Consider the following 12,060-nt stretch of genomic DNA (forward strand, 5'->3'; position numbering starts at 1 on the left):
AATCTCTTCACTTGTTTAAAGGTTGCAGTGTGCCTGTGGAGGCTGTAGTCAGAGTGAGAAGATGGACTAACTAGACTTAAATTCCTGTAACCAGGAATTTAACCATCAGACATTTTGGTTCTGCTGTCTGTTGAGCTCTCAGCAGTGACTGAGAGCAAGCTCCTTTGCTCAGAGCACCACAGTGACAGGGAGGCTTCTGTGTTAGGTGGAACCTGGGGAGTTGTGGAGTGGGCCCTGCCCATTAACCAGCAGCGACATACCAGCCGCTGAAAAGATGAAGTAACTCGAAGTATGTAACTGTGATACAAACGCTGATCCTCTTGGAGCATTGTCTCTGAGCACAGATGTCACTTCCCTCAAGGAACTGGCACAGCTGCAGTAACTTTTCAGCGGATAAGCAGCTGGTAGCGTACGTTGGAGTAATTTTTAGACTCCTCTCAGCATTTATGCTTGGTGATCTCCTCTAGAATTTGCATTTTTGATAACCTACAAAACCCAAACAGTCTGACCTTGATTAATTCTGATCTTGTGAGGCACAGAATTTCAGGTGTGTATCCTTTGAAGTGGATGGCAAAAGGTGAGATTCAGCCAGCTGCCCAGGATGAATCCTCTCTGTCAAAAATTCCAGTAGATTAGCTGGTCCCAGTTGATAAAGAGCCTCTGCAGGCTCAGCAGCCGCATCATGGGTCCTAGCTCTCTCTTCAATATCAACTTGCTCTATATGCAGCAGTAGCCTCTTCTGTTTGAGCAGAAGTCAAATGAGGTCCAGGATTTTGTAGTGCATGCTGTTCTTTGGTATTTTTTGGGAGTGCAGTTCGTAAGCTGCAGATGCCACACTATGTAGAGTGACGTGTGATGTGACATTGGTGTTACAGGTGTTTTTCTCTCAGTGACAGCCATAGTGTGTTTGGATTTATCCTACTTGACTGCATCTCTTTCAGTGTCTCAGCTTTTGTGCAAGTTGCCAGTGTGCATTTTTTGTCCAGAAACTTTGCAGAAGCACCAGGTACTTCATCAATAGCAAGTTCCTTTACCAGTTTTTAGAGACCGGTATTTGAATATAAGAAAAAACCCCACAAAACAGTGCAGCTGTTCATGGGCAAAGTCTTGAGACATGACTCAGGTCTTTATAAGTGCACATAAAACTACAGGGTCAGGTTGTTGTTGGGAAAGCTGTGGAAGGTAATGCAAGCAGGGTTCTTCAGAGATGTGGTTAGAGATACTATTGCCAGTTTGTCAAAATAAAACTCTTAACTCTGGATTAGTAGACCCTAAATAAAATTAAAAACATTAATACTAAAATGCAGTCTTCCCTGATCCTTCTATGTTATTATATGGTGGTCTAGTCAGTGTGATGACCTTTAACTATCTTTTGAATAGATAAGAATGTGTTGAAATTCCTTCTATCTCAAATAACTTTTAAAACTATAAACTAGAATAAAAAAGATACTGATCCCTTCCCCACATGTTCTCTGTGCTTGTTGTATATATTCTTTTTGGCAACCTGTAAGAAAAAAAGCAGGGACACTAGGGTATACATCTAAAAAATATAGTTACTTTTTGTGCACTTAATTGAATATTCTCTTTTTTTTAGGCAACAGCAGAACAGATTCGCCTTGCTCAGATGATCTATGATAAGAACGACTCAGATTTTGAAGATAAAGTGAAACAAGTATGTTTCTTATGGTACAAGTTCTTTTTGCCCACAATAAAATGCTCTAGAGCTTGCTTACATTTTGGAGCTAGAGCATTGTGGACACTGCTGAAGGCCTAGGCAAATTTCAGCCAGGCCTTTTCTCAGGTTCTGAGTCTTTTCCTCAGGCTGTGACACTTTCTCAGCTCTGGCCAGGATTTTTCCCAGGGTGACAGCTTTCTTGCAGGTAGAAAGGAATTAATAAGCATAAGATTGGCACCTGGTGTGGACCGTGGGACAGTGCATGATGTACGTGACAGGAGATATTTTCTGCTATTGCCCAATGAACTGCTGTCCCATTTGAGATTCATGAACCATCCTATAAATATAGGTTGGGTTTTAATAAAATGCTTTTTTTCTTTCACCCAAGAAGTGTGTTGCTATTATTTGCCGCTCCTAATAAACAGCGACACAGTATCTGTTTCTGGGTTAGATAAACTTTCAGAAGGACATAAGATTAACTAGGAAAGTTTCTCATATTGCACTGTGAAGTCTGTTTACAAGAAATTTGGTGGTAATACAGCTCTGACTGTATAGTTATATCAGTGTATTTCTTTTGTAACAAACCCTTAAGCCAAAACTCGTTTGTGCTGATGTATGTTCCCTAATGTATCTCTAGCATCGCCTTGATGATTAATGATTATCAGAATAAAGAATGCATTCATTTATCCACATGTACATGCACACGATAAAACCATCAACTGTGTAAACTGAGTTTGCTAATATCTTGGAAGTAAAAGTGTAATGATAGCTTGAAGGTGAATCAAGGTGTTATTTTAAAAAATAAACAATCTGACTTTACAGATCTGTGTATGCATTAAATTGATAGAATTACAGTGTATAAATGAAATCTCACACCTTTTCGTCTGCTGTGTTGAGTGTTGGGTGCTAGATGATCAAGCTTTCTTTACCTGGTTATATCTGAGACCATTAATACAAGCAGTCCTGACAATATGTGTCTCTGTTCTGTTGTGGCTATTGGTCATTTTGTCCTAGGAAATATTTCACAACTCATTGAGAACCTAGAGTACACCTAGGAGGGAAGAATTAATTTGAATACATAAATGCCCAAAGTAGCAGATTTCTTGGTTTCTTTTCATCTCTAAAACTTCCTCTAAAGCATTATTAAATGCTTTTTGTTGTTTTTGTTACAGTGCCAAAAATGAAGTCTTTTGCTTTGTGAAGCCAAAGGACCCTCATTAATAGTGCTTTTAGCTGTGCTGGTGGAAAGGAGATGAATTAAGTTTTGCATAGAATATGTTTTACCTTCTGCATATGTATTTCAGCTCATGTGGGTTTTGTTGTTTGGATGAAGTTGCTGAATGCCCCGTGACAGATTTTTTTTCTGTCCCCTACTCTTCAGGATATACACAATGAGTTCAAGGAGCATAATTCAGAACTAGGTTTCCTTAATCTGCTTGTGTCTCTGATGTGGCCTTATGCTGAAATGGATGAAGGGAGCTAGTCTGTCTGAAAAATAATGTATTTCTTAGTTTGGATAGTTTTCTGAGTGGATCTGTTCTCTGCCATGTCTTGCTATGTATCTTCTCACACTAGGATAAAGAAGGGTAAATTTGGTGGAGAGGGAGATAGGATGATACTGAAACTATTGTGGTTCTTTTCATCTTTACACTCATATATTGCTATATGTATAAGCATTTGCTGCAAGCATACAGGACAAAAAAAAAGTGTGAAAGAGTACTTCCTTGATTATCAAATAATTTGTGCTTCTTTCACTTGTCTGAATCCTAAGATCTGTAAAATGCGGATTACTTTATTCAGTATATTATTTTATTTTGACATGGTAGTTATGCACTTTGCTGTAATTTGTGGTCATACTAGCTCTTACTTTCTTATGATGGCAATTTGGCTATTTTAACATGTCTGACTTTTACTACCAGCTTATGGAAGTGACCGGGAAAAACCAGGATGAATGCATAGTGGCACTACATGATTGTAATGGGGATGTGAACAGAGCAATCAACATACTGCTGGAAGGAAGTTCAGACACGGTAAGATTTTACTTCCATGTTTAACTACTGTTTGCTGTGTTAGTCAGCATCTAGCAGGACATTGAAAAAGTAGTGTTTTGGAAGCTTTCAATTTCCATGTCTCCATTTAATTTCTTTTGGAGGAAAAGGAAACTGGAGCAGCTTCTCTACTGCATGCATACCTTAGAGAAGGCTGAATCTGGAAAATGTTGTGGGTGTTCAGCTGGTCTTTTGAAGAGTTCTGATGCTTTCATTTATATATAGCTGAACTCAGTGCTCCTTCAGACACAGGCCTATTTCTTGCTGCAGGTTTTGTAGTAGAGATCCTCCACAACCCTGAGGCCTGAGACCATCACAAAGGTCAATCTTTGTAAACCCAGGGGTAGGCAGATATTTTAAGTTATGCAAGTTCAGTAGGTACAGGTTGCTGGTATTGAAGCTGGAGGAGGTGTCCACATCTGCAGGTTGCATTGATAATGCTACTTATGGCTGGAAAGGTTGCTGCAAGTAGTAGCTCCTTTAAATGAGTTGCTCATTTGCATGACTTAATTGGAAAACAGGAAGAGGAGACTAAACTATGTGCATACAACAACAAATAATGTAGGTTAAAAAGTTGCACAGTGAAATCTTTTAACCCAAGAGATACTAAGAAAATGTTTTACTGCAGTTGAAGTTTTTGTTGGAGGGATTTCTTACAGTTTGTCCTTAAATTAGATTCCGTCTCATCCAAGATGGAAAAGTAACCTGAATTTCCTTTCTTCATGCTGAACACTCAGTATTTCCTGTGATTTGTCAGGATGTGTACTCCAGTTTATTGTTAATGAGGAAACTCACCCTTCACACACCCTAAATCTGGGACACACACTGTTCTGGCTGAGGGGACTTTCTTTTATATCCCCTTTTCATTTTTTATCAGAGTTGAGGTCTTCTTAACACGGAGGTATATGATATTGACAAGCTGGGAGTAGAAGAGAGCATTTCAGCTTAATTAAATCTGTCTGGGTAATGTGCTGTGTTCTCTCATACTTTTCATACTTGCCATTTTGAAGTTGAAAGTAGTTTTCTGGTTGATAGAGAATATTAAATCCTTTCTTACTTTAGCAAATTGTTGTAACTGATCAGGACATGGAAAGAGCATTCTCAACTCATTTATTAACTACAAGTGATACCGCTATGTCCTGCTCTTTTGACAAGTCCTTCTTAACCCACTGCTCTCTGTAGACAAAATGCAACTTTGAAACAAATACAGATGACTTGAAGGATTCAAGAAGGAAGGAGTATTAATTGATGGATGTGAGGAAATTTATTATTTTTGACAGTTTGTGGGCCTCCAGTTGAAAGGATTTGTTTTAAGACCATTATACTTGAGAACAGTTTAACCATGGATTTGACGTGAAGTTGTAAGCTGAGGTACTACAAATTCTGAATGCAGATTTCCAAATCTCTTTTTCTAGTCTCGCTCTGCTTTGATGCACTTGAAGTTTTTTTAAACTTCATTTGAAAGATCTGCCCATTCAACTGAAGGACTTAGAAGAGCAAGGGGTAATAGCTGAAATGTGTATTTATCATTTATTTGGTATTCAGCCAGTTTTGTCTTAGTCTTTTTTAATTTGCTTTTTGGGGTTTAAGGCTATGATCTATAAGCTGTGTGTGACTTAAGTCTCTGTAAAGACTTTTTTTTGCAGCAGTTGTAGCAGTCTGCCTTGGGGTAATTAGAGACTTGTGGATGAGTAAAGAAGGACATGGTTATTTGCCCAAGACTTCTTGCAACCATTTTATGCTCAGCTGTGTTTTTACTTACTAAATCTTTGAAGACAGAACAAAAGAGACCTTTCAGATTTTTATTCTTTCCATGTAAGAGGAGATCAACAAGAATTATTCTGTTACAGATTTTCAAAGGTCAGGCCCACTACTGTTATTTGGGTTGCCTCAGGCATTGTCAGCTGAAATTGAAATTGTCTTCCTTCCAAACAGAGACAGCTTCAATGATTTGTGATGTTCCACATGCTCAGAGGTAGCGCCGTCCTCTGTCTTAAAGGACATGCCTGACTTTTCAAAGTTTTCCTCAAAATTGTGTTCTGGGAAAGCATGGATCCGATGTTTTCATAGTCATCTTTCTCTGATCCTTCCTAAGTTATTTTAAATCTCAGTCAGTAGAGGCTGCTTCCTCTTCAGCTTTGCAGCCTTATCCAGTTTTGGGTGTTTTCTGAAATGGTCAAAAATGTTTTGGCACCAAGCCTATTCGTGAGTGAATTAGTGCATACTGAACTCTTTAAACTTGACTTTTCAGTTGTCAGTGCAGGTGTTTTTCCTCCTGTGAGGTATGTGAAACACTAGGAGTGTTTAAGTGCAGTTGCACTGGCTGTGGTAGGTGAAGCCATGTGGTATTTACTGGGGAAAGCAGTTTTCTGCCTCACAGGTGAGGTGGTGGTGGTGAATCTGCTTAGTTTTGTACCTCTGTTCAGCACTGGCCAGGCTTCACCAAAGTTGGTTTAGTCTTCTGTACTGGAGGTGGAACTGAAAAGTGATTTCAGCCTTCTTGGCATGCCATGCCAAAATATGGGAGTAACAGTTCTCTTTGTTCTTATTCTCTCAAAGGAGACTCTGTAGCACTGTTTGTGGACTGCTTTGTTACCTGCTTTTTACATAGCACATAGCTTCCTAGGCAACTTGAAGTATCTGGTCATGGCCTGACTCCCCAGGGCTGCTGAGTTGCTGTTGGTGTAATTGGGAGATAAGACAGGACTTAAAATTACTGATAGACAACCATTTTTGTTTGATGCAGGTGCCTGTCAGATGTCATACTTCATGTATGTATTTGCAATTTGTATGTGCAAATATTCTGATATTAAATATCTTGCCTGAGCTGTAAGCTCCTAGAAATGGGGACATACATGTAAAACTCTCTACTGTCTTAATGGTTTGCATATAATACCTTTTCTTCTTACTTGCTTTGCAGCTATGGCTCAATAGACTAACAATGCAATTGCTTAATATATTAGTTGCTGAGCTACTCTTGGCCACTGTTTCAGTAATTTTATTTTCAACTCCTACAGATACTTCTGTGGAGCTGATAACATCCTTGAATTTATTTTCAAGAATGAATTTAATATTAAAACAGAAGCCTAATGTTTGGACCTTGATCCCATGTCTTATTTAGGATATAGCTTTTCCTGTGTTTTGCTGTTTGATGGTCTGTAGCTGTTAAGAGTTAAGAGTGGATAGCCTGGGTTCTCATCAGTTTTTCTAAGCTGTTGTTTTGCCATTCTGTCTTTTGGGGCTTAAATTCTAGTAGGCCTGGATGAAAGTTTTTCTGTTTGGGTTACTTCCTTTCTTTCCGTTTTTTTTTTTTTTTTTCCTTTTCCCTTAGGCCAGATACTTACTCTCATCAACCTTTTGTTCAATGATACTTACAAGGGGCTTTTTTTTTTCATCTCCCTGGGAGAAAATTATAGCTTTGTTCGTGCTCCCTTGCTAGATTTATACATATATTTGAGACGAAAACTGTTTTTTGCATTGCAGGTGTTCTGTGTTACGATAACATCCAGTCTTTCTTAAACTAGTAGAAGTCCATTATAGCCAGAAATATTTGGGATTCTCATGTTCCCTAAGACAATCAAACTTTAAAAAATGTTTCTTTCTTATCTCTTTGCAAAAATACAGTGAGTGTTTCCATTTATATCAGTGTAGTTTGCATATGTGACATTATGCAAATGTCTTGTTTTTTTCCATAAACTGGAGAGCTGTGGAGTGGAAAGTGTGCATTGAGAGATGTCTTGTCCTTTTTAACTTTTGTATCTAATTGTGTTCTACCCAAATAGACTTCCTGGGAGACTGTAGGGGGAAAGAAGAAAAGCCTTGGGAAGGAAGGTTCAGAAAACAAAGAGAACAGAGAGAAACGAGGGGACAGAGAAGTGAGTCGCGGACGGGGAAGTTCCAACAGACGGGGAAGAGGAGGCAGCCGTGGACGAGAGTGTACGTATAGGGATTAAGTTTTTAAAGATTGAGATGGTTTTCTTGCAGCTGGAACTGACTGAGCTAAGAGCGAGTGTTTAATGGAGCAAAATCTGTCCAAATATATCTCAGTGTTGAAGGGATCGTAACTTGTTTGTGCCACAGGTATATTTGATTTTGCTGATGTGACTTGGTATTGGGATGGTTTGTACTTGTTCAGAGACACTCAATTTAATATAAGTCTCTGTTCTTGTTTGATGAATTGATCTTGTACAAATAGCTGTTCTTCATGTAAGTTTTAGAATTTACTCATTCTAAGACTGCTTGAGAGCAAGTATGTTGCTGCACAGCTGATCACCTTTTTTGCTTCTTTTAATGAAACAATTATCCAGTTTTGACTCCATGTCCTTTTATGAGTGGGAGAACTTGAAGATGTTCTCATCTTCTCATAAGGGGAATGAAAACACTGGGATCATTATTAATCTCTAAATATATTTCTCACATTAATCAACCAAAGGTGAGTTTCTGCAACAGAGAAAATTCATTGTTAGTTGAAACACATAAGACTTTGCTACAGTTGCAATAATACATTGTACAAAAGCAAACCAATGTTTGCAAGTTAGATACAGTCACAATAGATCATGATCGAATACATGTTGCTTTTTTAGCCATGTTTTGTCTGCATTCTGAAAGCTGTGCGGATTGTCTGTAATGGCTGTTTGCCATGCTAATAGATGAGGAAAGAAATCAGAATTGATACAATATGTTTAGCTTTCCACTTATAAGCAGGAAAAATATTTACAATATTAGCCAACTTCTCTTATTCATGATTGGAAGATATTCAACTATTGTGCCAGTATAGACGTTGTGAATTTTTGTAGGATAAAGTCAAGATGAAAAAATGTTAATAAAATATGGAGCTAGATTTAGAAAGTATAAATTGGATCCCTCAAAATGAAAGCAGAGGGCATTTTTTTTTTTATACCAGAGAGAGATGCTGCTTTTCTCTTTTTGTAAACTGGAATTAATGACATTTCAGATGGTTACCAAATCTTGGTATTTTCTTTCCAGCTTTATATCCAAGCATTGTTGGTTTTATTGTTGCCATTAGGAGAAATGCAGTAGAAAGTCTCAGCAATGAGCTTTTCAAGAGGCCAGTTTGCTCCTTTTTTTTTTTCTCCTTCAAGTAGCCAGCCATTTCAAAGCACCTCGTCTGAGTTTCCCAAAAAACAGTTAGGTTGCAGACCTTTTCTAGTGCCTTACCTTCACCCAGTCATCATCTCTCTGCTTTAAACACAGAGGAGAAATCTATTTCCATGCTTGTACAGGGATGCAGTGTGGGCAGACAGGAGAAGAGTTGATGTTACTGGTTATCATTTATTTTTTCATTGTTGTCAACCAGTGTAGCATCTAGGAAACACAGAATGAGGCAGCTGTATTTCCTATCTCATTAAATAGTGTAGACTGCAAAACATGGCACTTGCAGAGGTTTGTCTCCTGAGGGATTTTTCCTTCTTATGTTTTGCTTCCTAATTGTCCAGTACAACAGAAACACAGCATGCTTTAGTGAGGCCTTGAAGAGGAGGGGTGTTTGAGATTTGTTGACCAATTCACTTCAAAATTTTGCCTTTTGTTTTGAGGGTTAAGCAAATGGCTGTATTGTCTCATGTGTGGGTCTCTAAAGTTTCTCTTAAGCTGTCCTCTCTTCACAGTTAGAACTGAAGAGAATGGAGTGGACAACAGTCAAGGAGACAAGCCTTCAGACCGTGGGAAACGTGGCCGTGGGAGAGGTGAGATGGTGGCATTGGTGTGGGACTGTCACTGCTTTCATGTCCCATTTGTTTCTTGAAATGCTTCTTCTTAAGCATTTTTTCTTTATCCTTTGATTCCATACACACTTCAGCCACCTTGTAGTTGGGTACATCCCACTCCCTAACCCTTTATCATTTCTTGGTTTTGGAATAACTTAAAAATAATTGCAGAGATTGCTTCTATGTAATTTCCTGTGTGGTAGGCTGCTGGGCACTACCTATGGAGAGCTGTTTACCCAGACTGACTCATGCCAACCTCCTGTGAGTGGGAGTGTGCAGGGTTCCTCAGAATGTACCTTGGCAACAGGAGAGCACAAGATTCTGGCTGTATGGCTCTTATGGCAGGATTTGATGTATGGTGATACCATTTCTTTGGGATGGCTCTGGTTGTTAGGCTTGCCTTCTGCATTTGGAACCCTATCTGAGGAAGAACAAGCCACCTTAGAGATGTTTTGCTATTAAAAGGGATTTGACATGAAAGAGTTGGTGAGAACTGTGGAGAAGGAATATCATGGAGTCTTAAGTACAGCTCCAATCCTGTCCTTTGGAAGAGGTGGGATAATGGATTGGATGTGGAATCAAGTGATGTGTATTCAGATTGGATTTTCTCTGGTTGGGTAAAAAGAGGCTTGTTTATTTTTAAAGTCGGAGGGAATGAAAATGAGTAACCCTTATATGGTGCAGATTATGGGTGGATGAGGATATTAAATATGTTTGACAAAATATATAGCAGAACTAACTACTAACATAGTTAGTAAGTAATGTCTGTCCCAAGAAAAAGTCTGCGTTCAAAGGACTTCTTTCTCATGGGAATGTTGGGTAACAAGGCATTCAGAGACTGGTGCATCCAACTTCATTGTCTCCAGGTCTGCATCTTGCAGGTGTGCAAAGATACAAAGAAGTAACTTCCGAAGGTTTGCATGCAGGAATGCCTGTGAATCAGCAAAAACCCAGTGGTGTGTGGAGAGAAGTAGCTTTGCAGGGCAAGGTGTGGTATAGTTCACAGCCACAATCATTGGTATATTAACAGTTTACACTTTCAGTAGATAGTTATTAATTTTATAAAATAATCCTTTATATTCAAAAATATAAAAGTAGGACTTTTAGAAAATGGTTCAGTGAAACTTGGAGATTGATTTCAAATGTGCATTTTTGCTTTAACCTTGCAAACCATACGCTGCTTTTGTGGTCAGAACTGTAGCTTTCTAGATGAATATTGTATATCTCAAACTTAATCATCAGATCAAACTGATCTGACAGATCTGTCTAACTGGAGAAATAAAAACTTCAAAGAGTTTCTGTTCATTGGCTTCATGTAGATAGTATTACTATATATCTCTACCAAATATTTTCGACTTTAATGTGAGCAAAATATATTATTGAAGTGTCTGTGGTAAACTTGTTAATCAACTATAGGTTCATTATATTACAAGTGTGTGTATGGCAGGAAATACGTGATAAATTTTACAGTGCAAACCCTTGAAATCTGCAGGGAGTTTTAGAAATCTGTGTAATATATTTCTTATCTTATAAGGGATATGTGACCTTTCTTTGGATATGAATAGAAATAATAATAATAAAAAGCTTCCTGCCATTTCATTCTCTAGTCTTTCTTTTCTGTTACACAGAATAGTCAAATGAGAGATAACGTACTTCAGCTGAAAGTAAACAGTAAACAGTTGCTGGTAATCACCACAGAATCTGGTGTGTATAGAAATCTAGGCACTGGATATGAAATAAGAGGTCAGCTAGTTATCTCAGCGCACTGCCTCTCTATTTTAAGCTACCTTCTCAGGCAGGAGTTATCTTATTGGCTGCTTTCTTTCTAGGAGATTTGTTGGGCCATCATATGTATTATTGCTTCAATGTACAAAACCATGATTTTAGGAAATGATAAGCAACTGAAAACCAGCAAAAATGGGGTTGACATAGAGGTGATAGTGTGCTGTTTACTGAGGGGGAAAACCCCTGATACTGAGTATTTGATATTCGGTGTGCAAGGCACTGGCTTTATCTGGCAGTAGATCTTCTGTTAATGACTGTGTCACATTCCTCATAACTTTATAGGGTAGTAAGTGAACAGGGTGCAATCACCACTGTGTGCTGGTGTGCAGAGTGTTAGGGAGTTGCAGCGTCTACAAATGATTGACTGATGAACAGAATGCAAAGATGTATCACAGCTTGTGTAACAGGACACATCTCAGCTGTAATTACTCTCTGCTGAATCTTTGCTTGTTAAACTAAGGGTGTAAACTTTGTATTGAAGTCAGGGAATATCTTGTTTTAAGATGCCTTCTCATCTCTGCCTCTTTTCAGAACCAAATTTCTTGTGTGAACTTAATTTAAAGGTGAGAAATACTGTAATGGTGATGAGCAGTAATTGCATCGAAGTGATTTTATTTGTCAGTATAGCAAGGACTTGCAACTGTCTAGAATGCAATCCCCTGTAAAAACTGTGGAGGCAGATGGGTATGTCTTTAGGACTGTCAGCTACAAAAAAATTTGTGGTTTAATCAGCTATAATGTTGTATACAAAGTGTCAAACTTTACAAACACAGGTTGTTTTTATTCTGCTGGTTTTTAGTATTCTTGCATCTTTAATTTTAAGTGC

The 12,060-nt window shown here is 38.4% G+C and overlaps 1 protein-coding gene across 1 annotated transcript in view; it reads left to right on the forward strand.

The window, feature by feature from the left end:
• UBAP2 (ubiquitin associated protein 2) overlaps positions 1-12,060 on the forward strand; it is an 84,983-nt gene that overhangs the window by 24,075 nt on the left and 48,848 nt on the right. Inside the window, exons 3-6 of the mRNA XM_079330388.1 lie at positions 1,595-1,672; positions 3,595-3,705; positions 7,506-7,659; positions 9,351-9,428. Coding sequence (XP_079186514.1) covers positions 1,595-1,672; positions 3,595-3,705; positions 7,506-7,659; positions 9,351-9,428 — 421 coding nt within the window. The remainder of the gene's footprint in view (positions 1-1,594; positions 1,673-3,594; positions 3,706-7,505; positions 7,660-9,350; positions 9,429-12,060) is intronic.

The sequence above is a fragment of the Erithacus rubecula genome (genome assembly GCF_903797595.1).
Source record: "Erithacus rubecula genome assembly, chromosome: Z".
NCBI classification, from domain to species: Eukaryota; Metazoa; Chordata; class Aves; order Passeriformes; family Muscicapidae; genus Erithacus; species Erithacus rubecula.